At 39.7% G+C, this 27,264-nt stretch overlaps 1 protein-coding gene across 2 annotated transcripts; it reads right to left on the bottom strand.

The window, feature by feature from the left end:
- Positions 1 to 71: 71 nt before the first annotated feature.
- Positions 72 to 27,264, bottom strand: med30 (mediator complex subunit 30). Of its 2 annotated transcripts, none has more exons than XM_083685426.1 (5): positions 27,195 to 27,264; positions 26,096 to 26,285; positions 24,636 to 24,794; positions 20,056 to 20,163; positions 72 to 1,188 (listed from the first exon to the last, which is right to left on the bottom strand). In XM_083685426.1, the coding sequence occupies exons 1-5, from the start codon at positions 27,203 to 27,205 to the stop codon at positions 1,093 to 1,095; spliced, it is 564 nt and encodes a 187-aa protein (XP_083541552.1). In that variant the 5' UTR covers positions 27,206 to 27,264; the 3' UTR covers positions 72 to 1,092. The 2 variants fall into 2 exon arrangements, with proteins under 2 accessions (XP_083541552.1, XP_083541553.1); XM_083685427.1 differs by having other exon boundaries at positions 26,096 to 26,342; positions 27,195 to 27,241.

Genomic DNA, 27,264 nt, shown 5'->3' with positions numbered 1-27,264 from the left:
CATGTCTGTGTGTCTTCTCTGCGGCCTTGATACAGTGATATATTTTTTGCACACATGACAGGAGTGGGACATATTTCAATATTTTGTTTTAATTTTTCAGAAATAAGGAATAAAAAATCAGTAAACAGACAAATCATGTCTTCATACTGTACTTCTATTCAACTGAATGACAATTTACTCATAGTGCACCATATTGATGCAACCCTTAAACACTGTCTTCCAGCATAACAATCTGAGAATTACACCACTGAAGAGGAATTATTATCCACTATTAAACCATTGATTTTTACTCTCTGGAAGAATCTTTGCTGACCTAACTTAGTCCTCCAACACCTCCCCGAGGACAATAACCTCACAACACAACTTGGATATGACCCCAACCATCGTCTTAATTATTAATCACATTTATATCTGAAAATAATATTCATGTCTGAAACCTGATAGTCGAGCCTCTCTCTCTCTCTGTTTTTGCTTCAGTCTCCATCTTTTATGCCTGGAAAAAAGCTTTTAAAGGCCTGGGGACAATCCAAAAGATTTCCCTACTTGATCTGCCTGTCCTCATAAGCAAGCCAAAATACTTAAAAATTGAACAAAAACAGTGTTGGCCTGAAATCACAGCAGGATTTCTAGCTCCACAAAACTACAAAAGTTAACCAGCCATTGTAATGATAATAAAAGTCCAGTACTGTTGGAGCTGTACATTGGTGTGTTTGCATCAAACAACCAAAGGTAAAAAGCAGAAGCAATACAATGTACAGTAATACAACCTCTTCGTTTCACCAACTGTATGTTCTACTAAAATGTTTTAGGAGCATATAAAAACCTTTTGAGGAAAAATGTATTTCAAACCCCTCATAATGGGTGAATTTAGTATTTGTCAAATATCTTAAGATATAAAGATTAAATACAATATATAAATGTTGTATGTATATCTACATATTGTCCCACATTTACAGAAACAAATCATACAATTAACACTTTTGACTTTTCTACTGAAAGTCATGACTATAGTCTATTTAATAACCATTTTCTTCCATGCTCTGTGTGTGTGTGTGTGTGTGTGTGTGTGTGTGTTCGTGTGTGTGTGTTCGTTCAGCTCCTAACAGCCAGCATGGCGTTGATCTCCCAGATGAGGTTTCGGAGCTGATCCATGATCTGCTTCAGCTGCTGGTTCTTCTGTTTGAGCTTCTGTAATAAATTAACATGAAATCACAATTGTCAGAACTTAAACACCGATGTGGTGTTTTTCCCAACTGGAGGGAGTACTAAGGTTGACGTTATCAATCACAGATGCTTTTACAGTTTTTCTCAATTGCTTGAGCACATTTCTGAGTGTCTGAGAATATGGGGCGGCAGGTAGCCTGGAGGTTAGAGGCCGGCCAGCAATCGGAAGGTTGCTGGTTCGGTCCCCGCTCCAGGAGGGATCTGGATGTGAGCTGGTGACTGGAGGGTTACTGGAATCATATACAGGTCCCTACCACTGCCGTTGTGCCCTTGAGCAAGGCACTTAACCCCGAATTGCTCCAGGGCTGACCCTGTGCCCAGCGCTCTGTTCTCCCTGGGGAGGTGTGCACGTGTGTTGTCTCGGAGGGAGGGGGGGGGTGCAGTGCGTGTGTGTTGTCTCAGGGGGGGTGTGTGCAAAAAGATTCATTCCAACAATTGATGAGAATTGATTGCATGGCAAATAAACAGTCTTTCTTTCTGGTAGTGAAAATCATGGAAGCTTTCCTGGGCAAAAGCAGAATTTGACAGCTTCTAATGGAAACCATGAATGGAACCATGAAAAAAGCAGACATGAGCTTTCCTAAACACCACCAGTGCATTCGTTTGGCATGGTATTGATTTAACTCAATAGATGATTATTGAATAGATTACACTGAAAACACTAACGTCAAACAATGGATGTCCCCAGACATAAATCTGGAGGCATTGGTAAGTAATGAGGGCCTGGAGGTTTTAGTGTTAAGGTCAAAAGGTTTGACCACTATGCCATATCAAATTCAATATAGTTGGGAACAGATTCTTGATATCCCAATACCATGGCATTGGGTTTATGATTTAATATACAAAACAACAATTGACAGAGCAATCCATTCTTTTCAATTTAAACTATTATATAAAATTCCAGCTACAAAATGAATGCTCAATATTTGGGGCATTGAACAATCAGCCTTGTGCAGATTCTGCCATGAGGAAACAGAATCAATAGATAATTTCCTTTGGTACTGTCCATCGGTGCCTCAATTTTGGAGTCAGGTCCAGGAATGGTTGTTAAGGAATAATATCAGTGTGCAGATAGACCTAGAATCGATATTATTGGGGGATCTGAGGGACCAGGCCCACTCATTGGGAAATATGATTCTATTTTTAGGTAAAATATTTATTTTTATGTAAATTGCGACAGAATGTATACAAATGGAGAGGTTCAAGACCTTTGTGAAATACTACAGTTGAATATGTAGATGTATTGTGACGGGAAATAGCAAAATGGTAATATGCTGGGAAAGATGGGTTAACCTGTGGACATCGGAAGGTTGGAATTAGATGGAATGGAATGGATAGTTGATTGGCCGTGTCACTTGTGAACCCAATATAGGTAGTGATGGAAATTGGTAAATGTCTTCTGTACATGTACGTGTAAGTGTGCGGGTACTACATGTACCATGCCAAGCTAAGCTTCCCCAAAAGTAAATTGAAATACATTTACCAAATTGATATTATTAATCCTGTGATTATAATCAAATTAAAAATAAAATAATTTATTCTCACACGAAGCATGTGTTATTCTCTCAACAATCGCATTTGTCTCCTTTACCAACGTAATTTGCAAGAGTAGGCTACAGAACTGATGGGTTTTTCAAAATGATGTGCCACCAAACTTCACGGAGTGACTAGGGTGACATTCGTTGTGAATTGTTTTCATTTATCCTACTTATAATTCTGTCTGTTCTTGATCCTGCCCTATGTAATCGCTGGTGAAGTTGTGGTTTACTGCTGCATCTCAAGTGCGTGGAACTGCATGCAGTGGATGCAATTTGGCTACCTGACTTTGCAGACGACCAAAGATACAGGAGGACGTTTCTAAATTAAGATTAGGCTGCATGTATTGCAATGAGAAGTAAATCTAGACTTTTCACTAAAACATGGAACCAAATTAAAATATTTTGCGGGCTACAACTAAAAATGTCCAAAGACTAGGAATGTAAAGCCATAATGCAAGCTCTAAACGTTCTATGTAATTTCTATAAACCCCCCAAATTCCCTTCATTGAATGGGTCTGTAATCGGTAGCAATCTAGCCTACAATGTGGGGCGGTGATGGGGGGGAAGGTGTGATTCCATTTCTGAGTGAATTTATCATCTTCTCTAGGCTACTGATGATCAATTCTTAAGAGATGACGAGAAGAGACGAGAAGAGATGACAAGAGATTAGATTCAGTTTAAAAGTGCATTTGACACACACGATAAAAACATGCACATAAAGCAATAGTGAAAGATGTGACAAATTGTATGTTATTTAACATAGTTAATCAGATCAAATAACATAGACACTAAGTCTAAAAATGTACTACTATAGTGCATAAGAAAACATTGAGAAGCATCCAGAAAAAATGTCAGTTGCACACAGCGCACAGGGGTTGTTTCATCTTGGCCCATTTTAAAAAAATAAATAAATTCAGCAGCAAGGACAGTATTATCTGAAAGCTATCAATATTTGTATAAATCACACAATAACACAAAGGCTTATCAAATACAATTGAATAAAGGCGCAAATGTGGACATTTGCCTTGTAAGTACGGTTGTGTGCGACATTCCAAAGATGAATTGTCATTGAGCTTGAAATTGACAGTGGTTTCAATTTTGAATCCTCCAATAGGGCTTATACAATTTCCTTAGGAACATGTTGACAAACTGAACATCAGCAGTTATCCACGACAGGGTGGTTGTGTAGTAGGCTATACAAAATCCACATCCCCTACTACACCCCACCCAAAACCCCAAGCGGATCTTAGATTGTTAACAAATGGGTGGGTGAAGGTAAAGGGAAACCCCAAATCCTTAAATCTCACATGAAAATTCCTAACTTTATTCTGTAATCAATAGAATCAAATAAATGTTCATTTATATGTACTTATTTAGGTTGCATTATCAAAGCTGACTGGCTTCATTGGCTTCAAATTCATGTCAAATTTTCTCCAGCTTCTCCGCGCTGTCGCATATGAGAGAATGCATGATGACTACAACAAACAGTATGAGGGTAGATAAGGATATTTGAAAAACACAAGTTGGTTAAGACAACTTGATCTTTAAACAATGTCCACTCTTCATGTTTCTGTAATTCATGACCTGATCTGATAATCAACTCTGTTTGGCCAAATATAGGAGATATTCTGTCATTCGTGCAAGGAGTTAATCCATCTAGAAAGCTAAATAAGCAAGGCTCTGCAATTATAAACTATTCTCTCATTATTATTTTTGTGATTATTTTGTTACAAGGAAGAAACACAAGGAACACGTAGTGGTATTGAGGTAGTCCACTGCTACGATGACAACATGCATATTTTAAACAGTGACCTACTGTGTGTTTTTGCTGTGGGCATGTGAACTTCAGTTTCATACAAATGGTGTAGCAGTCGAGAAAAACTGTAATCTCTGAACTAACACATCTGGCTGACTCGAAGGTATAGCTTACTGCAGGAGCCAACAAGGCAAAGTCAGTCAAAGCAAGTTTGCCTGCAGATTACCTTTGAATACACTATCCAAATCTCAAAGTCAACAGCTGCGGTACCTCAAGTACCTCGTTGCTGAGGTTTACGCATAAACAAATAATGGCTCCCCAGCTGCTCAGAAATCACAGCTGCCAATAGGGTTCTTTGAACATAACTCAGGCCCTGCAGACAAGTAAGTGTAGCTATGCATCAAAACAGCAGTAGTCTGACTACCTTCAGAAAATAGCATGCAGAGAGAGATAACATTGAGGAGCTATACTGTATCTGCACTGCAGTGAAATCTACTAAGATTAAATCCATCTTGCTCTCTCAGTAACACTCCTTTAGCCGTGACTAATTACCCAGCCATTTTTGCAGCGCAGATAACACATTCAGCAATCGATTTCACACAGCCCTCTTAATATAAACTATTTAGCTGATTGTCCTTGAAGATATTCTGGAGTGGAACATTTGGAATGGTTCCAGCGTGTCTCTAGGGGGTTCTCAAATTTTTACTAGACTTTCACTTTGATTCACAGGGAGGGTGTACAGGATGTACCTCATTATTCTGAGCGACTGTCATTGTCAGCCTTTGAGTTGGAGTCTTGCGGGCACGCTGTTATGAACAAGACAATGTCAAACCATAAAGTGATTCTTCTACATACATTAACTACAGATACAGGTACTGGAATAATAAATGCCCAAAAACTAATAAGAAACCCTTTGTGTCACTCAAGACACCTTTGGGGCAATTGCTGTGTCACCTAGCATGAGGCTAGCATAGCTACGCCTTAAGCAGTTCCCAAAAAACGGTCAATTGTCAGGTTTACACCGCAGCTGTAGGTGAGCTTAATTGTGATTGCTCTATCAAATTAATCATGTATTTTGCTAACCTTCAGCAGAACTGTCTGGAGAATGGCAAGATTCACTTACTTATGTATTTGTTGTAAGTCGCTTTGGATGAAGGCGTCTGCTAAATGCCATAACTGTAAATGTAAATGTAAGTTGAGTCTAACTAACCTGGGGTGAGTTTACCCATAACAATGGATTTTTGGCAAGTGTTTCCCAAACCACCTTGTAACTCACACATTTGTGAAGTTCATCTTGTAGTGGAGAGGAACATGTATCATGTATCAATGCATAACCAATGGCTAGAAGCGCTGCTCTCAGATCAGTTTTCTCCAGGCAAATTCGGACCTACATTTAAGAGGTTAAGATAGGAGACTGACACTGGACCGGTTCTTATAATTAACTTCTGTCTATGTCGACATTGATGCACGCACTTTGATAGGCATGTGCGCAACCATCTCAAAGCGGATACAAATGCCTTTGTTACAGTTCACGATTCATAATGTAGGCTAAAGCGCTTTATCCAAAAGCTGCATCTTTTTTTCTTTATAATATGCCCCACATTAAATCAAGATATTCACCGATGTTTTTTTTTTTTTTTTTTTTTTCGTTTTGCTTGCCAAGACCTATTTCTGGGCATTGGCTTCATTTAAACTTGTTAGTTCTATGTTTGTGGTCCATTCTCAATGTGTAAATTGCTAATTTCACCTAACGACACTCTTTGGCTGCTTCATGAGTGGTTTGCAACTCTTGTGAAGTACTATGTGAGCTACAAAGAGTTTCAGGAAACCCACTTTAACTGCCAAAGGCTCATATGACTGACTTCAAGAAGTACTTAACGCTACAAAGCTTTCGGGAAACTCCCCCCTGGTTGGTTGAGCTCATAGATGTATTATTACTAGACAAAGCTAAGCATCTCCCTATTGATTTTAATGGAATTTTCTCAAGCGTGCAATCAGCCTATAATGTTGCCTTCTTACTGTTTTGTTTTTAGGCCGATTTCACAAGTGTCTTCATGTCTCCTGTGCTCACACACCAGATACCTATGTAACATGTTGCTGGCTATAGTTGTGAGTCGGAAGCGCAAACTGCAAGCGAGGCTGCAGCTGTGAGAGGGCAGTGATAGCAAACCGCTTCACTTCCTCATGAAATGTTCGTGCCCTGTGCAGACCCAGTAATCTATACATTTATGTATACATTTAAAGTTTGAGTACAAACATGCTGTCGTAATGTCTTCATTTAGTCTGTTTGAAATTTGACTTTACCATGGGCTGGTAAGGGGCGAGATGTCTTTATCGCCCCAACTCTCGCCAAACTGGGCTTACACACGTTAGCCCAGAGGGGCTTGGTTGAGCTACACATGCTCTGGCTCGCACTCTTCTTCATGTTACTGTCTGAATTCTTCCATGCGCGTGACAGTGTTGGCTGCCTGCAGGCAGTACATGGAACACATTAGATGAACAAAATTGGATCGCACTGGATGTTGTCTTTCTCTTTCCTTACCAAACATACATTCTAGCAACAGAAGTGTTTGCGAGTGTGAGGGTATTTCCATTATTAATATGTTTACAGGATCAATAATTATGCTTCCTCAACTTTCAAAACATCAATAGGCTAGTGTACAAAATAGACTATTCAATGTGAAATTAGAAGATATTTTGTGTGGTCTGAAATTTCATGAAATTCATGTATTTTTTTCACAAAGAAAATGTTGCTAATGTGTACTGAAAGTGCTTTATATTCTTCAATAAAATAGCTCTCTCTCTCATTAAACCTATTCCTGACATGGTTTAAGCAACTCATTTGCAATTTGTATGACCCCTAGTGGAAGTGAAGTGTTTTCTGGAGTACATTGCAACAGTTCCAATGGTAAATATTAACAAGCTCTAAACCACAGGTGTAGAGAACATAGCAATGTTTGCACAGATGTCAGTCTAAATTCTGTATGCATCTCAGTTTGGTTTAGACGGCAAAACTATGCTAAGCTAGCTGACACAGCAATAGCCCGCTTGGTACGAAATCTGTCTGCCTTCCCTCATAACTGCGTGCTTACCTCTGACTACATTGTAGTTAATGATCATCACCTGCTTGGAAAATTATCCCTGATTGCAAACAAAAAGCTGCATACATTTTACAGGGACTCAGTTAGTCTCTGGAGAATCGCCTGTAAATTTGTTTTGATACCTGACAGAGGGAAACATGTCTGTTTCTCTACCACCGCCCACCTGAATTCTCAACCTATTAGAAACCACAAAGAGTAAGATGAATGAAGTTGATGAATGCTATCATCTCATATAACAAATAAATAATTAACATTGGAATCATGAATCAAATTTGAATTCTATCTACTGTACCAATAGTTTTTTTTGTTGTTGTTTTTTAAGCTGATAGCCAGGGCAGGCACGGTATTCCACATTCGTTCTTCACATGGTCATCACCCGTTGGTCTCCCTGTCTCCTAGATTAAGTCATAAGATGTAAGCACCCAGCTAAGCGGCAACTCACCTCGTTTGCAATCCACCCCTTATATTTAGAGCTACTTCAGCCATTCCTGCCTTGATGTGTAGTGCTCTCATATAGACCAGGGAGAGAGGAACAGGAGAGAGAAGACAGTGGAAAATGTTTTGAACACTGATCCCTGAACCATCATCCTGCTGATAGAAAGTGATTGCCCTGATGATTCTGACTGGTCGCCCAAATCTGAGAGAGAACAGCTTCCCCTTCTGCTCTCTGACAGCCTTAGCTACAGGGTCTGATGCCTCCCTCCCTCCCTCTCTCTGTCTCTGTCTCTCTTTTCATCTGACATCTCGCAGCCAGATCAAAAGCACTGTCCTCAATAATGGGGCAAGAGAAAAAAATTTCTGATGAAAACATGTTATTACAACTTATTAAAGTTCTGGTTCATTCCAATCTGCCAAAGATCTTGATCATGAACAGATCCTCTCTGTTGAGTGGCAGAGTTCTGAGGGCAAACCCCAAAAGACATAAAAGCCATAGTCACCTATGTATTCCCATCTTCCACACTTTGTAGAGTTCAGTCAATTCAAGTGAGTGGATTTTCACATTTCACTAAAATCACTGTAACTTTATTACTCATTACACATTGGAGGCAACAACTCAGTTACCATCACACTATAAACTGTCATTTCTAGCAGTCTGGTAGTCTTCGAAGGACATACAACAGAGGGTCTATTATGTTGCATAACTGAAATGTCTGTGTTAATTGATTCAGTTGCATTTTCCCCCTGAAAGCCATTCAGGCATTTTGATTCATGAGACAAAAAAAGCTAATCTTGTAATGATATTACTATATCAATGGATGAGATCCATCCTTTTAATCTCTTAGCCTGTTTCGTCTACAATTACAAAAATGACCACCACCCTTTCTGAGCAGAGTAAGCGTCCTGCGTTGCTTTTTTTAAATGAGTAGATTTCACCAATAACTGGAGAAATTATCTGAATTTAAAAGTTGTATCAGAAGTGAGAATACTGAGTCGTGTTAAAAGGTGCCTTCACTCAGGATTCCACTCAGCTAATCCACCCTGTCGCTGGTGACTCAAATCATTGCTTTCACTCCAGAGGATGTGACTGGGAATTACAAGTGTAAGTGTCTGTGAGTGAGACGAGGGGATTAGGCAGATGGAGGGAGGCGGGGAGGATGGGAGAGAGAAGAGGAGAGTGCTCATAATGCTGTGCCAGCACCTCCTTCATCATCCATCACTGCCTCTCTGTCATTGGCAGCCAGGGTGGAAGGTTCTGAGCTCTTGGCCTTGGCATCAGAATGCTTCTGTCAATCAATAATGCAGATGGAGGGAGGCACGGAGGATGGGGGAGAGGAGGGGATAGAGCAGCGATACTCAACTGGTGGAGATGATGTTGAGCGGCTCCAAGCAAAACATGCTGTTTTATTTTGGGGCTGAAACATGTCTAAACCAGATAGAAAACGGATCTCATTCTCTGATCGCGACTGATTAAACATAGTCATTGCAACCATTAGGAAGCTTTTAGAAAACTTGAATGTTACATACTGGCATTTTAAGCATGGATGGGCACTTTTTGAGAATTGTATTTTTTCCCCCCCTCCACCCACTTTTGGAAATTATTTTAAAATTATAATTTTTTTCTTTTATCAAAGGTGCCACAAAATATGCACCATTGACATTTTACTTACCTCTGCCCTAGTCTCGTTCCCAGACACTTGGTGGGCTGGTGACCCAATGCATCAAAGTTGGCCTTCATTAAGCCAAAAATGTAGAGTGTAGAAAATGGACGGCACATTGCCATTGGTTTTACCTCGCATCAATCATCGCCCACAGCACTTCCCCCCAGTGCTTGGACACCACACTTTTCTGATTCTGAGCTATGCCTCACAGCCATGTGATTCGCTGAAATCAAATAATAACAAATACTTTACTCAGTAAATTCACTATCACTAAGGCCACATTTGAGTCCTTGTTATACCAGGCTTATATGCGCTGTGCGCAACAGCTTGGGGACAAGGTTACCTCTGCTCTAATCTTTTATCAATGTTATTGTAATACAGTAGGTCAGAGTTTAAAAGGTTCATGCTTGTGCGACTATATCGCCAGGTTATCGCGGATGTAAATTAGCCTTCTCAAAACATGTTTAGGGTTAGGGTTAGATGGGCTTGTTGTGAAACAGTAGCTAAAATCTGTGTATTGACTTTCACAATTCACACTCACAATTTGTGAGCTGATATTAATTGCAAATGTTAATGTAATTAAAATGTTACGTGAAACATATTTCACATGATTGAAATGAGAGTTTTCATGAATCAATAAAAAAAAGTTGACATGCCATATGCAAAGACTGGAATAAATCTGACAAGGGCGTCAAGGAATAATGGGAGCAGGCAGGTGGGGCTCGAATGAGGGACAGCGAGGAAGAGTATAGCAGATCAGCCCTTCTCATATACTGTGATCAGTGAAAGTAAGCTGTTATGTTGACATGCTTTTATTCATATTATTCTGTAGGCTATAGCCTTATATATAAAACTGTTAATCTGTAACCAAAATATATTTTCACTGACTGTATCCAAGTCATCTGTAGTTGCCTAACTGTCGTTTTTTCACCCCTGTCCATCATATCATGTATCATAGTTCGCTACAAATGAATAACTTTCATAAAGGTGTCATATCATTGCTGTAGCCTTGGACAGTTCTTGATATGTGTGACGTTCATGATACACATTTTGCTGCAGCTCCTGTGTGTGCTTGCTTGAGCTCCGCTAACAAGCTAAAATTATTTCCGATTTATAAATAAAAGCGTGACAATTCATCTAGCCACTAGACAGTCTTTTAGAGATAAAAATGTTAATGCTGCGTACAATCAAGGCCCACTCCTCCCCTAGAACAGTAAAGTTGGTCATTTAACAAATTCCGTTCATAGAAGACGTGCAAACATTGATTTTACTGTACCAAAAATGTTGCATATTTTAGAGAATAGTTAATATTCTAAAAATAAAAAATAATAAAATGGTTTTGTTCATTTATGCATTTCTAATTATTTTTAGGCTACCCAGTGATTTGTCAGCAGGGAGGCAGGTTGGGTGCATTGAAATGCTGTGGTCATTTTGTGGTTGATATCAAATAAAACCACTATTATCTGATGTAGTATGGTCTAGGGTAGTCATTAAAGATTTCCCACATAGGCAATAGGTCGATAAAGTGGCATTGGCGTCTCTACACATACATTCAACATGAAAAATGGCATAAAAACAGGTTGGTATGACATGAAGATGGATTGTATACTGCTTCAGATTGGCTGATAGATCAAAGGGTAAGACACGACAAGAACTGATGTAAAACTCAGTTCTCGTTTCAGACCACATAGCTGGATCCAGAATATGGACTTGCTCTGCTGCCTGATATGTATAAGTTAAATATTCCTTAAACACAGAAGTGGGTGGTTACTGTCCTTTATTGTCTTACAAAACCTTTTAAACACTGGCATACTGTACAGTGCCCTGCGTAAGTAATGGGACAGTGAATTCTTTTGGCGCTACACTGCAAAAGTTTGGATTTTGAAATTAAACAATTACTTTGAGGTTAAAGTAGAGATTCTCAGCTTTTATTTGATGGTATTTAAATGAAACCATTCAGAAATGTATGCATAGTCTCCCTATTTTAGGGTACCCAAAAGTAATGGGACAATTGGCTTATGACAGGTGTTTCTGGTAAGTCAGGTGTGTTCTGTCACATAATTTGTGCAGGCATAAGAGAGCTGTCAACGTCTAGTATTATTTCTACGTTTTTGCATTTGCCTTTGGAGTCTGCTATTGGTGTCTGTCAACATGAGGACCAAAGATGATGAAAGGAAGCCATTATTAGGCTGAAAAATCGGAACAAGACTATCAGAAACGTAGCCAAAACCTTAGGCTTTCCCATATCAAACAGTTTGGAGCATCATTAAAAAGAAAAAAAAAGCACTGGTGAGCTCAGGTATCGCAAACATGTGGTAGGCCAAGGGAGACTTCCACAGCGGATGGCCGAAGAACGCTCACCATAATTAAGAAAACCCCCTAAACAACTGTCCCACAGATCAGAGACTACCATCCGCAGAATACTTCACCAGCCAAACTAAAGATGCTTCACTGCAAGGCACAAAATCCTCAAAAAGGATGGTCAAGTTACAGTTTGCTGAGGTGTGTAAAAAAGTCTTGTGGACAGAGTGATTGCAAGAGGAAAGTTTGGAGAAAAAAGGATCTGCCCAAGATTCACAGCATACCACCTCATCTGTGAAACATGGTTCAGGGGGTGTTAGGTTTGAGCATGTACAGTGGTAGTGGTTAATAGGTTCAGGCCGACATCGCAGCAGTGCTATACCTCAATGCCGCTGCTGCAGCAGACACAAGGTGTGAAGTGCTGCCCAAAGCCTCCACAAGGTGGTGGCAAGAGCTGTAAAGGACGTTTGAAAAAAGAAGGTTTGCCTTATCAGTTTGCCTTATGAGATAGACTGGCAAAATCAAGTTTATTATAGCAGCTCATGAATTACAGAGATGAAGAGTGGAAATGGTTTAAATATCAGGTTATTTTAATGAGGACCAAGCAATGAGACCAACTCATATCTACTCTCATACCGTCATCACGCATTCTCTCACAGTGTAGAGAAGCGGGGGAAAGATTTGCCAAGTCAATCTTCAGATATAAATCCAATTGGACATGCATTTCATTTCCTGATGATAAGATTTTAGGAAAAAAAGACCACAAAACAAACAACAACTGAATATGGCAGGCCTGGCAGAGCATCACCAGAGAAGATGGGTCACAGACTTCAGGCAGGTATTGTCGACCAAATACTAAACATGAGTGCTTAATTTGGACATTTCATGAATTCATTTCATTACTGGATACTCTAATGGACTATGCATAAAAAGTAATAACCCTAACCCTAAACCTGAATGCTGAAACCAATATGTACACCAATACCATCAAATAAAAGCTAAGAATCTCTACTTTAACCTTATAATAATTGTTTGATTTCAGAGTATAGAGAAAAATAAATCCAGCTAATGAGGAACAGAGAGGGCAGACACACTTCTGGTGCAAAAAATAAAAGGGGTGGAGCTGACTTGGGCTCTCTATAGCCATTGATTCTTGAAGAATACCTATAAATGCCTCACGAGCTTCCTTCAACCAAAGGGGTATGCGAAGCGACAGACCTAACTCCGCCCCTTATGAAATTTGACGCCATGTAGACAAAACTGTGTGTTTTTTGACTGGAAGGCAATGGGGAAGTGTCACATTTGGTCAACAAAAATATGTATTGTTTATATATAGTTTAGCTTTGTTGTTTTAATCCCAGATTTCCCCTTTATTAGGTGTTGATGGCATTACCATGTTCTAGCTACTGGACCTGATGGCATAATTATGGTAGCAATTGAGATACACCTGGGCATTCTAGCGCGTCAAAAGCAGACTTTCGAGCCTTGCTAACCGATCCAAAGCATTTCAATGTTATGTAAAACTAAACTAAGGCCATACAAATGTGTTTAACGGACCCTGTCTTCACTTCAGTTATACATTATTATTAATATGGATATGGTTAATAAGTAGGCGATTGCATATGGCCCACAAATTACTCTTTTTTTTATTATTATTAATATTTTCAAGTTATTATTTTCACCAGATATGAGCCACAAATTCTGGAAGCTTATTGCTTCAGCACGAGCCGTTGGCACGACTAGCAGCCAGTAGCTTAAACATGAAACCCGACAGCAGAGCAAAGGAGAGAACTCAAAGTAATTTCAAAGAATACTGTCTAGGCCTACCCCTGGAATTTGATAAATATGACTTATAAATTAATTTAAAAAGCCCCTGATCAACAAAGTGGTCTAATGGGCTACATATGAGCCTACAAATAACATGGAGGTTTGGGCGCTGTGTGAACACCCTGCTAATGTCTGAGTGTGTACACAAGGAGAGAGAGGGAGAGAGGGAGAGAGAGAGAGAGAGAGAGAGAGACAGAGTGGGAAACAGTGAGAAAGAGAGAGAGGGAAAGAGACCCATACACCTCTCTCCGAGTCTCATTACCATTCGGGGTTCTGTTTGTTTATCATCAGGCCTGCTCTTCAGATAAGGCTAACCACCAATGCCACTGGAACTCATTATATGCGTCAGCCAGCTCAGGCTTAGAGGGCTCCCTGTTTGTATTACAAACATCTTTGCTTTTAATTTCTCACTTTCTCATTTGAATAAAGAGGACAGACGTGGTAATTAACAGGGTATTAAAAAAACAAGAGAGTGTGTGTGAGCAAGGGAGAAAGAGAGAGAGAGAGAGAGAGGAGCTGTGGAGAATTAATAACAGGCCAGATCTCTCCAAGGCCTCCTTAATGGGCTGTGACAGGAATTTATTCACACTTAGGCTGGTATTAAATCAAACGCGGGCCGAGTGGTGATGGCAGGCTGCAGTGGAGGGCTGCTGGGGATGGGTCTCCAGTGGGGGAGGGGGACGGGGGGTGGGGGAGGGAGGTTAATGACTGTGATACTCTCAGGGAGATGGCCATCAGCCACTTCTATAGGGGGACGAGGATGGGGACATGAGGGAGGAAAGAGTGATGTGGCGATGACAAGACATCATCACCAAATGGAAGGATTATCAAGCAGTCTTGAGTGCACATTTCTGGAAAATGCACAGTCAGACAGGGTTTTCTTAGACGAAGAAGACATAGAGGGCAAAAAAGCCTGCTTACAAAATGCATTCAAGATTTGCATTCAATAAGAATTCTGTGTATCTATCTATCGTATATTAATTATTTCCTTTCATTAATTGCTATGTGACCATCAATGTAGATCATTCATTAAGGTTCTAATTTGTGGTCACTTGGGCACCTCAGTGTTTATCTTTCTCTGCGAGAGAGGGAGGAACAGGGGCCTGAAATGATGATGCACAATCAGTCTACAGCACAAAAGTTCTGCATCTCAGAGATTGAGCAATCTCAAACCATTAGGTGCCAATGAATTATGCACACACGGTCATGTGCACGCACACGCACACACACACACACACACACACACACACACACACACACTTGTGGAGAGTGATGCTGTTCTCCTCCTCTCCAGCTCGGCAGATTGCATCACCATCAGTCACAGCGCCTCCGACAAACAGCAATTACCCCAATAGACAGATAAGGAGAACAGGCTATCACTCACACACAGGATGGCCCATAAAGCAGGAAGACATTACCATGGAGGAGTCATTCATCTAGCTCCTCTACTCATCTCTACAATGCTACCTGTCCAACTAGACTGAAGGTAGGGGATGGCCTTTCACAGCTGCTTCTTCTATGAGGAAATATACAGGTGTCTCATACAGGCATCTTCACTCTTCTTCACCAACTTTTCCCTTTTGTGGATATACAGTGCCCTGCGTAAGTTCTTTTGGCTCTATACTTCAAACCTTTGGATTTGAAATCTAACAATTATGATGAGGTTAAAGTAGAGATTCGCAGCTTTAATTTGATGCTATTTGTGTACATATTGGTTTCGTCATCTAGAAACGACAACACTTGTTTTACATAGTCTCCGTTTTTCAGGGCACCAAAAGTGATGGGACAATTGGCTTGACAGGTGTTTCTGGCAAATCAGGCATTCCATCACATAATTTGTCATAAGAGACATAAGAGAGCTGTCGATGTCTAGTATTGATTCTAGGCTTTGCGTTCACCTTTTGGAGTCTCCTGCACACTGGTAAAGTGGAACGTCACTGCCAAACAAATGTTCAGTGTTGCAAAACTGATATGGAAAATAGCTGCTAAATATACTCCCACCATAATATAATTTAATATTCTTCATTATCCCAGAAATGCACAGTATAAAACTGCGCAGGTTAGAAGATTTATTGGTAACACATTAAGGTCACATTGTAAAGGGTATATAAATGGTTTATAATTACTTAATAAATCACTTATAACCGGTTTATTATTCAATTATAAAAACATTTACAAACAGTTATAACTCATTAGTTTAAAACTTTCTATATTCATTGGTACTTGCCAAATAGGGAGCTTGCAATCAGGAGCCAGTTATTAATGTTTATAAATCCACTTATAAATGCTTTAAAACTAACCCTAATGTGAAATCAGCCAACATTATTTGCAGTGGTTGCACAGTTGGTGAAGTTATTTCCTGAATTGTAGGGATAATTCGGCTGGCAGCAAACCGATTTAACACATATTTACACACAGAACAATGTAAAGATCTCCCAAAGTACAGAACAGCTGTCACCATATTTTTTGCCCCATGACGCACACTTGAAATCCTGATGTCCTTGTCAACTTGTTCCTCATTTAAACATGTCCACCGTGTAGGTTCCCAGATTTTATTTGTTGATATACAGTATCTATCCACTACTTACCCCTTCTCTGTGTTCACCGATGTGTGGTTAGTGCTTTGAGCTGGTTTGGGTATATCAATGAGCAGACCACATGTGAGCACTCTTCTATCCTGTGTGCTTATGGAGAAAACCTCCATAACCCCATTTATTCATGTGTAACTGCTGAAATGTCACACCATTAACCATTTATTAAAGAGTTATCAACATTAATTAATGAGTTATCATTAATATCATTATTGACATAAGACGCCAGCTTATTTCTACAGCTGCATTCGTAGTTAGACTGAAAAGTTACCAGAACGTGTAGTGGTTATTTGATCATTATCAGTCTTGCTTCTTACAGCTTTGTGTTGATTTCTCAAAATATTATTCCCAAATTCAACAGGCCTATTGCATTAGGCTACACTGCTAGCTCTCCACATTGCACCCTATTATGACCTTTTTAATGACGTATTGGCGTCACCTCAAAACTCCTGAACAATATGTATGGCAAGACCCATGATTCATCCAAGTTTCACCAAAATTGTCCTAGTGGTGTCAGAGAAAAAGCATGTGACATACGAACAGACAGAGACCGAATGAAATTAGATAAATAAATCAAATGTTTGAAAGGTGCGTTTCACATTGGCAACTTACAGGCTTGCTACAGGTAATACTGGCTAACTAGCTACTACCTAGCCTAATTTGGCATTGATTTTAGCTAGCTAGTGAGCAACACCAGTGACCCCACACAGCATATAGCTGATGTGTCCCTCTAGCTAACTGTGTGCTATCAGTGTTTAAACTACAAGTTGTTTCAAGCTTACGACAAAGCCACACTGGTGTGGAGCTAGCTAAGTAGCTCTATGTCAGCCAGTCATGACAGTATCAAAACGAGTATATAGCTAGCTAGCTAGCTTGCGTAGCCAATTAGTAGCATCACCTTTGAAGTAAGTTGCTAGCGCTATGTGATTTACATCTTTCTCTTTTTCTTTTCCAATGATCATTTGTAAATGTTATATATAATTGTATAGTTTTGACCAAATAAAGATAGCAACACCAGAGAGCTGGCACTTATAGTTCGGTTGTCAAACCGACTTCCTGGTATGTGATGTTTTTTGAAAGACCATCAAAATAGGAGTTATTTTTCTCTTAAGAAATAATAGTACTGCCCTATAAACATAAGCGCTGTACAAAATAAATGCATTATTATTAGTGGTAGTATTAAATGGTTTAAATGCTAGTCATGCTGAATTGTAACAAGATAACCTGCTGTAACAGACAGAGTTTATTGTGTCCCAGTAGCAGCCATTAAATCCAAACCTACAGGCCTTGACCATCATTGCGTCAGACTATGATTCTTAGCAGAGCGTTGCCTGTCCATTATATCTCTTTCATTATACCATTGTACCATTTAGACAACATAATGTAGGGCACTCATTGGACTATAAAGACATATTTTTCAATGATCACGGTATTATACAATTATCATGAAATATTATTGTTGTTAATTAATACATTTTCAAAATGTTTTCAATTATTATAAAAGTGTATCCAGAGAGGCTTGGAGAACCCACACTCACATTTTTGCAAACTTTGTGTTTCTCCTATTGAAAAGCAATGAAGAGAAAACTGATCTGCTATTGCTCTTGTCCAATGAGGGCTTGCCATAGCAGAAATGAATCAATAAGTGGAGGGTCTCAGTTTCTACCACATCAAGAGTAAGACTACCAATTAAGAGTAATTACACCCATAATTACACAAATGTGGTGTAAAAAAAAGCAAATACAATTTTCCACTGCAACAATTGTAAATAATGTTGCATGATTTCACATCATTGTTAGTATTTATAAGTGCATTTATAAAGCATTAATAACTCCTCCTGATTGCAAGCTCCTTATTTGGCAAGCACCAAGTGAATATCGAATAATCTGTTTGTAAATGGTTTATAATTTAATAATAAACTGGTTATAAGTGATTTATTAACTAATTATAAACCATTTATAAACCTTTTACACATGTGACTTTAATGTAAAGTGTTACTTTCAAAAATCGGTTATCAGCAATATAGAAACTGGTCACATTAGCCACGTTACTTGTACATATGTCTTGAATATCAAATACACTATTAACTATTTTATCACACTCAATAATCTAGCTCAAATAGCTATATTTACAATCTTCTGTAAGCATTCTATGTCATCTGTGAAACATGGTGGAGGGGGTGCTATGGTTTGGGCATGTATAGCTGCCATTAGAACTGTCTAACTTGTCTTAATTGATGATATTGATAACTGCTGACCGCAACAGCAGAATGTATTCTGAAGTGTACAGAAACATCTTGTCTGCGAGAGTGCAAGCAAATGCCTCCAAATTCATTGGATGGTGCTTTGTCATACTGTAAGACAATGACCCAAAACATACTGCCATAGCCACAGCCTATTCTTCAGATTGAAATACAATTGAACATGTATTTCATTTCCTAAAGATTTTAGGCAAAAATACCTCAAAACAAATAACAACTAAAGATGGCTGCAGTACAGGCCTGGCAGAGCATCACCAGAGAAGATACACAACATTTGGTGGGGTCAATGGGTCATATATGTTTCAAAATGGTGAAACCAATATGTACATTTATACCATCAAATAAAAGTGAGAATCTCTACTTTAACCTCATAGTAATTGGTTGTTTTCCAAGTGTAGAGGCAAAACAAGAAAAAATGCTTCACTGTCCCATCACCTACGCAGGGCACTGTATCTTTAGTAGGTATAAATTCTGTTATCCATCTATCATTTCTCTTTTCTTGTTTTTGTCATTCTGTTACAGTATAGGCCTACAGTACATTATGTTTCTCTTCCAGAGGCATCTTCCAACTGTCTACCAACCTCTCTATTCAGTAATTCATCAATCTTTTGGCTGTCTTTCCTTCACCACAACATTTTCCACCTTTATATTTGTCCTTCCTTTTTCTTTCTCTCTTTACCACACTATTCCCATCTCTTCTCTCTGACTACATACATATATCTATCCGGTCATCCATCCATCCTCTCCCTCTCTTTTTCTCTCTGTGTTCTCTCTTTCACCTCCCTCTCTCCTCTAGTAGAATCATATCTGGCTGGGGTCACTGCGGCAGATGCAGCCGGTGCTCCTAACATCTGCTTTCTACATTTTGCTGCCTGCATCACTCTCCTCCTGATGAGTTAACCTCTTTAACTCCCCAAAAGATCTTCTTGCGATTGCAGCCTTAATATACAGATGGGCATCTGGGCTCAGTGCTGTGGGCTGGAGTGGAGGGAGTGCTGCAGTCATGCTAACCTTTTCATTATTTTCATTATTTTAGATTTGTATTATGTTTCAATGTAGGTGAATACTCCAACACACACACACACACACTCACTCACTCTCTTCATGTCTTCTACCCAGAGTGTGTGTGTGTGTGTGTGTGTGTATGTGTGTGTGTGTGTGTGTGTGTGTGTGTGTGTGTGTGTGTGTGTGTAAAAAAACTGCCAAATAATGCATACTGTATTGCACTGCTCTACTAGCCATAAATACAGTAAATACAGTAAATAAAGTAAGATAAAAAACGGCGAGTATTGTGTAGCTTGTATCTGTACTGTATTTCATACAGGATAGCAGTGCTTAAGGCCCAGTAGGCAGTTTACCTTATTAACCTCCAGGACTTCCCTCCTCTCCTCTGTCGCCGGGCGGGTCTGGCTGGCCAAGCGCTCATCGTGCTTGGAGCTGTCGTCCTCCACATAGGGGATGAGTTGCTGTGGTAGCACAAAGAGGGATACGTTGAATTTGTTTAGTGAGGGGTTGAGAGGGTAAATTGATATCAGTTTGGTTTGCTGAGCATTTATTTGCACAACTACATTTGTTGGATTCCATGTCTGCCATTAAACAAAATTACATGTTCCAAAATATATAATCGATAAGTGCAATAGACTTAAATTCAACCTAACTATAGGATAGACTACAGCTTTAGATCTATGCAGCATTTTTAAGCACAAACTGACCATATTCAGATTACAGGGAGCTCTGGGGAATTCAGCCCTAAGTTAAGATACAGTATTAGAAATTACTTTATGCAAGTGATAATCTTATTTCCTTAGAGTAGTGAAAATGGGGATTCTGTGTAGAGCTTAAAAACAGGCAAATCATGTCTTATCTTAGAACCTTTCAGAGCTGTTCAAAAAGTTCCTCCCACCTTCCTGGACTTCTCCATACAAGTGCTTAATTCATTTTAAAGGCACTCTGTGCATGACCTTGTCTGGTTGACACTAAACCGACTGTTGTGTTTAAAAGCCTCCAAGCATCCTCAGACTCTCCCTGCTCCTCTGCTTTAAATCACACTGACACCTGCTGGTGTAAAGGATAATGAGTAGCGCAGTGATGGAACACACTGTTCCCTATTACAGGGACAGTGCCCTGCGTAAGTAAAGGAACAGTGAAGCATTTTTCTTATTTTGGCTCTATACTCAATCAAACAATTACTGTGAGGTTAAAGTAGAGATTCCCAGCTTTTATTTGATGGTATTTTTGTACATTTTGGTTTCACCAATTAGACATTTAAAAAAGTTACATTTTAAAAAGAAGCCTCTGTAGTTCGGCTGGTGATGTATTCTGTGGATGACACATTCACTCCTTCTGGAGAGTGTTCCTGATCTGGGGCACAGTTGTTTTGTTTTTGTTTTTTTCTTAATTATGGTAAGCATTCTTCCACTGTAGAAGTCTTTGTTGGCCTACCAGCCTGTTTGTGATTGCTGAGCTTACCAGTGCTTTCTTTTCTTTTTAATGATGTTCCAAACTTGATTTTGGCAAGCCTAAGGTTTTGAGTATGTTTCTGATTTTTCATCCTCATAATGGCTTCCTTGACTTTCATAGACACCTCTTTGGTCCTCATGTTGACAGACACCAATAGCAGACTCCAATGGCAAACACAAAGCCTAGAATCAATACTAGACATTGACAGCCTGTACAAATGATGTGACAGAGCACACCTGACTTACCAGAAACACCTATCAAGCCAATTGTCCCATTACTTTTGGTGCCCTGAAATAGACTATCAGGGTTCCCACTAAGTTTCAAGAACAAATTTTCCTGGACATTTTCAATGACATTTTACGATAAATAATAGGGAGACATTACTCACTGTAATGGTGGCAAAACACACAATAGGTAGGTATCTCATGTGTAGAACATCATGTCACACCTCTCCTCTGCACTCTCCACTGGCCTTAGTAGTGGGGTGCATCATACTCAATACCATGGTGCTTGCCTACAGGGCAACTAAGGAACAGCAACAGCTCCTCCATAACTCTATGGTCTGTCCCTATACGCCAGCAAGTTGGTGCTAATCAATCTGTAAATCTAATCAATGAACCCATTTTCAAACAGTAATATTGACCATCCCTTTATTTTACTACTTTAATATCCTTAACCAAGCCTTAGGCTACTAATAGGCTTGTGCAAGTCAATGAAGAAGCACTACAGTGACATCTTTTCTGCTAAAACTAGGGTGTGGTAAAATAATTTGCTTAGAATAAATTCCTCATTAGCCCTAATTTGGGTGGAGGGTCTGGGAGTCCTCTCCCAGGTAAATTTGGTCTTCTGTTAGTGGCTTTCATGCATTTCTACTTAGTTTTCAGCAGAGTTTTAAGCAGCATTTTGCTTGCTACTGACAACACTGGGAATCCTACGTCAATTAGTGGCATGTATACATGGCACATATTTCACAATGAGAGAGCAGTATCGCATGCACAAGATTCACATTGAGCAAGTGTTGAATGTATGCCATTGAGTAAGCATCTAGGTATTGTTGCATAAATATAAAATCAACTTTGTTAATAATGTTTTTGATATTAAAAAAAATAACCATGGTATCTTTCAATTATTTAGCTTTGGCTACCAGAAACCTACCTATGAATTGCCTCAGTGAAGGCTGCATAGGCTATTCCCTGCAAGGAATTACAATTTAAAAAAAAAAAGTAGGCCTAATTGGCTATGTAACAAAACCGATAGAAACAAAGATTTTCCAAAATGATGTGTGTAGGCCTATAATCACCAAACTTAGAGTTAATGTAGGCCAATTTAACCATATTTTATTGTATTTCTCATTTTCCATGTGTTTTCAAGGCCTGGAAGCCTGGTCTTTCATTTTCAAGGATTTCCAGGACACGTGGGAACCTTGTCTATGTATAAAAAGTGTTGTCATTTCTGAATGGTAAAACCAATATGTACACAAATACCCTCAAATTAAAGCTGAGAATCTGTACTTTAGTGTAATTGTTCAATTTCAAATCCAAACTTTTGGAGTGTAGAGCAAATAGAAGAAATGTTTTATTGTCCCGTTACTTATGCAGGGAATTGTATATGAGCACCAGCACAGTTATCTTAAATGATACCATTCCACTTGATGCCCATTGAATACCTGTGTCTATCATCAGATAATGTTGTAAAGAGAGATTAGGTCTGACATGAGGGAAACATTGTTGTGCATAAGAAAAGAAACAACATTTACAGCACCTTCTGATAACACAACCATCATACCAATCAAGATTACAAACAGATTAGGTACGAGACTAAAAACAATTACGAGCCAATAAAAAGCTTTGCCAGGTGTGAAAACACTTCGGTCTAAAACAAATCCAGCGGAGTGCTATTGTAAATCCTGAATAGTTTATCCTGTTTCATTGCTGCATTGACCTGAGGTTCAGCAACTGGCAGAGGCCCCTCAGACAGTGATTAAATCAAGCTGTGACCAGAGTGTTACTGTAGGGCCAGCAGAGAAAGACAGGGAGAATCAGATGTAGCCCTAGCAGTTGTCTTCAGTCAGAGAGAACACTGCCAAACCAAAACTGGCTGACTCGCAGAGGAAAAAAAGACAGAAGACATGTGCAGGATATTATATTATATTAACTTGCGCTAGTCATGGCGGAGCGTGCGTGTGTGTGTGTGTGTGTGTGTGTGTGTGTGTGTGTGTGTGTGTGTGTGTGTGAGTTAGTGAGTGAGTGAGTGAGCGAATGCATGTGCGATCTGGTGTGCCTGCCTTTCTGATAGTGCTTAGATATAATGGACCGAGCATGTATGTGTTTGTGCGTGTGTGTGTGTGTGTGTGCGTGCATGTGTGAGTAATAACCTCTGTCTCCACACAAGGACGGATGTGGTTTCCCGCTTGACAGAGAAGAATGGGGTAATGAAGTTCTCTAGGTTTCCTTAATTTGACAGGGGGGACGAAAAAGAAAACAGGAAAAAAGCGAGCGGAGAAGGGAATAGACGACATGGCCGCTCAGAGAACAGGAAATGCCAGAGCAGCGCCGCTGATTGCCTGGCTTGGGGGGAAATGCTGACCTCAGCATTTTGGCCAGCTGTTCATTACCAGGCCTGCTGCTAATTAGGCCGGGATGAGGTCATGCTGCCTGAGTCATTGATTCCACTTCCTGTTTGAGGAAAGGCCCAGGCAGCCAATAGCCAAAATGTCAAGCACCTGAATGTTACAGAATGATAAATGTGTGCTGTGCGCAAGGCTAAAATCAACATGTTGCGGTGATGAGATATTGGTTGGTCAGCAGTTAGTGGGTTTTCATATGTAAACACTAAATATGGTGGGTACGGTATGGTGTAAAGGGTAAAGAGGTTCACATACTGTAAATGTTTGTCCAGAACTCCAAATTAAAGTGTCATTTCTGTCCATTGTAGAGAACTAATAACGTAATGTATCCTTATGTAATATGGAACAACCAGAAAACATTCAAAATGTGTGCAATGAATACAATATTTAAAATGGTATGTGAAGTCAGTCACAAACGATTCAAAACCAAAACCAACCAGTGGACTGCAGTCATAAATCAGACAGATAACCCTACACAAAGCCTGACACAGAGAGGTGGGTTTCTCGAGGTGTCCATAACAGCCACTAAGGGCTCCCTGGAGAATGGAGCACTTATTGAATGTGGAGCTCAACTGAGGTAGAGACCTGGAGGAGTGGGAGGCACCAGCTTCTTTGACCTACTTCCTCACAGCATCTCCTTACTAAAATCAGCCATTTTGTGGAACAAAGTGTAATCCATTCTATCTGTCAACCAAAACGTCCAAAAGAATTGCATCAGTTGTTTGTATAGCAACACAGAATGTCGTCAGCAGAGGCAATATGCATTATGTCCTACAATTGGTCTTTCAGTACATTTGCCATAAATTAGATCAACTGGAGAGTCTGGGGTGAGCCTGAACAGTAGTCACTCACTTCTGATGGTATCGGGTCCAGACCAGCGCAGTTTTCATTGCATTTGTCATAGACGAGGCGCAGTTTGCGAAAGAGCACTGAGAGCATGCGCAGGTGTTCTTGCAGTTTGCTCAGTCTGTCCTGATGAGTGTTGGGGTGGTATGTCACTCCATTAGGTAGCTGGGTGAGACGACATAGGGAAATGGTCTGTTATGTACACTCTACTAATGTAATAACATTGTAATAACAACTGTTAAGAGACATTTACATAGTGAACAACAAACAAAGTGTGTTGGTGTCTATGACCTGTCGGGTCATATGACCTGTCTATGACCTGAATGTCAGTTCTCACATTATAGTCAAATCATGGATTCCTAATAACTAGACTCCTACTCTAAAGGTGTAGGCTATCATGTTGCGCGTTGCTGGCAAAACTGAAAATCTGAAAACGTACAATATGCTAAATTTTCTAATTGCCACAAATGTGTGCATATTCACAAAACCTACAAATCGTACATAAAGGCCAGTTCTCGGCCACGACAACTGTTTTAGAAAGCGCCTTGGACCAAAACAGCACTCTCCTATAAATATTCTTTATCATAAAATCTCATTCCTTGATCACTACCGGTTTACCATTGCCATTAAGCACTATTTTGAAGTACAAATCTACATACTGGACCTTTAATAAATTATAAACTATCTTTTCATTATGAAACAGTGAGAAACAAGTCACAACAATGCTGTTTGTCCATTCTGTGGCAAGGCAGTGCTTGTGTTGTGGTATTTCTTCTGTCTTTCCCTGGTTGTTTCTTCTGTCTTTCCCTGGTTGTTTTTAATGAGTCGCAGAGAGATCCTCTCTCAGCACAGACATCAAAATGAAACCTACCCTAAACCCATCTTCAGGGCAAAGTCTGATCATTCCAATGTGTCAACAGAAGGTCAAAATAAGGTTTAAACAGATGTCTGGCTGTCTAGTGATAAAATGTTTGCATTTTCAGACAAAATACTATATGGTTCTCCTTGTTTAAAAAACAATTGAGAGACAGTACCATGGGATAAATATTGCTAGGGATAATAGAATAAAAGCTGACTTAGCTTATATTTTTAGCTCATACCACAAAACACTGAGACAATGCTTATTACTGTATGTAATTCAATACTGTGGAGAGAGAGAGGAATATAAATTCGGTCTCAAACCAGTGTCACACAAAAAGGGTGTGTGTTTGTGTGTGTTTGTGTGTGTGTGTGTGTGTGTGTGTGTGTGTGTGTGTGTGTGGACAAAAACACACAATCTCATTCTCCCACACAAAGAGGGATGAGGGGCAAACGGCAAATAAACTGCCAATAGATCAATCTTTTGACCAATTATAAACAACAGGAAACCAAAACGTCTACTTCAGGGTATTTACAGTATTCCTAGACAATACTTTAAAATCCAAAGGAGCACTATCATGCACATGCAGTTGTACACCTAAGCTCACCTGCATGTTTCTCAATAGTTGGAAGATCTCCATGGTGCGTAAAACAATATCCTGCACTGTCTCCTGGCCAATACGACAGAGGGATGATGTGTTGACATCGCGAGCAGCCTGGGCCTGCTGCCCGGCGAAGGGGGAGGAAGTCATACAGCCGGTGGTTATGGGAGGGGTGGTCATGGAGACAAAAAAAGACCTGTAGGCGCAGTGTGAGTTAATCTACTGCATTGTACACTGGCATACCTTAGCTTGCCTAATCATATGATATTGAAAGGATGAAAAATGGGAGGGCCAGGGGGTGGGAGAGGAGGCAGAGAGAGAGAGAGAGAGAGAGAGAGAGAGAGAGAGAGAGAGAGAGAGAGAGAGAGAGAGAGAGAGAGAGCGTTAATTACATGTTTTATTTACAATCATATGATGTGTTGATGACAATATGACAATACAGTATCTCACATATTAATGATCTAATTCATTACCAATAATGAGTTGACTTCTATTCTATCCAATTGACTTGTTGTCTCTGTACCTGTTCTACACCCAACATGAGTCCCTCTACATTCCCATAATAACAGTATAAGTAACATAGACACATATGGGCTTAGCTACATAAACGCAAAGGATAGGATTGGTATGGTCATTGTTATGTTTAGTGTCAAAGTATTTAGCCCGCAGTGCCTATATCCAGGACGAGTAAATGACTAGAACCACAGATACTGTATGTTAGCAGCTCACCAGCCAGTTGGAGATAAGAGATAGATAGCTACGTCCACTGGCCTTATTCAGGAAGGTGCAACGTTAGTTAAGTTACCTAGTAGTACTAGTACGAGTACATGTGTAGCCTAGAACCAGACAGTTCTCTAACATTCAGCCTAACGTCTTTCATTGTTCGAAACGTTGCTCGTCACTCTGTATCTGTGGTACACACCGAGTGGCACCCGGCTCGTACCTGCTACAGTAAAGGGTGCATAACGGCTTATGGTTAACTATATTGGCAAACAGCGACAGTTTGGTATTCATTTAACTTAACTTTTGCAATATAAAACCAAACGTTCGCATTGTTATCATTCTTGTCCAAATGACAAAATACTTTGTAAGTTCGTAGCATTACCTGTGTAGCATTAATAGTGGCTATTTGTTGACATGTGTCAATTTCTCTTTCTTCCAGGATGTCAGCTCAG

Source organism: Argentina silus, assembly GCF_951799395.1.
Source record: "Argentina silus genome assembly, chromosome: 14".
NCBI classification, from domain to species: domain Eukaryota; kingdom Metazoa; phylum Chordata; class Actinopteri; order Argentiniformes; family Argentinidae; genus Argentina; species Argentina silus.
This window is presented reverse-complemented; position numbering and strand designations above follow the sequence as displayed.

What these genes read in the sequence shown, in the direction of transcription:
- med30 (XM_083685426.1), bottom strand. An exon ending in AACTATTGAGAAACATGCAG is followed by an intron (nt 24,795 to 26,095) that starts GTGAGCTTAGGT and finishes CGTCTCACCCAG; the next exon opens with CTACCTAATGGAGTGACATA. An exon ending in TGGACCCGATACCATCAGAA is followed by an intron (nt 20,164 to 24,635) that starts GTGAGTGACTAC and finishes GTGCTACCACAG; the next exon opens with CAACTCATCCCCTATGTGGA.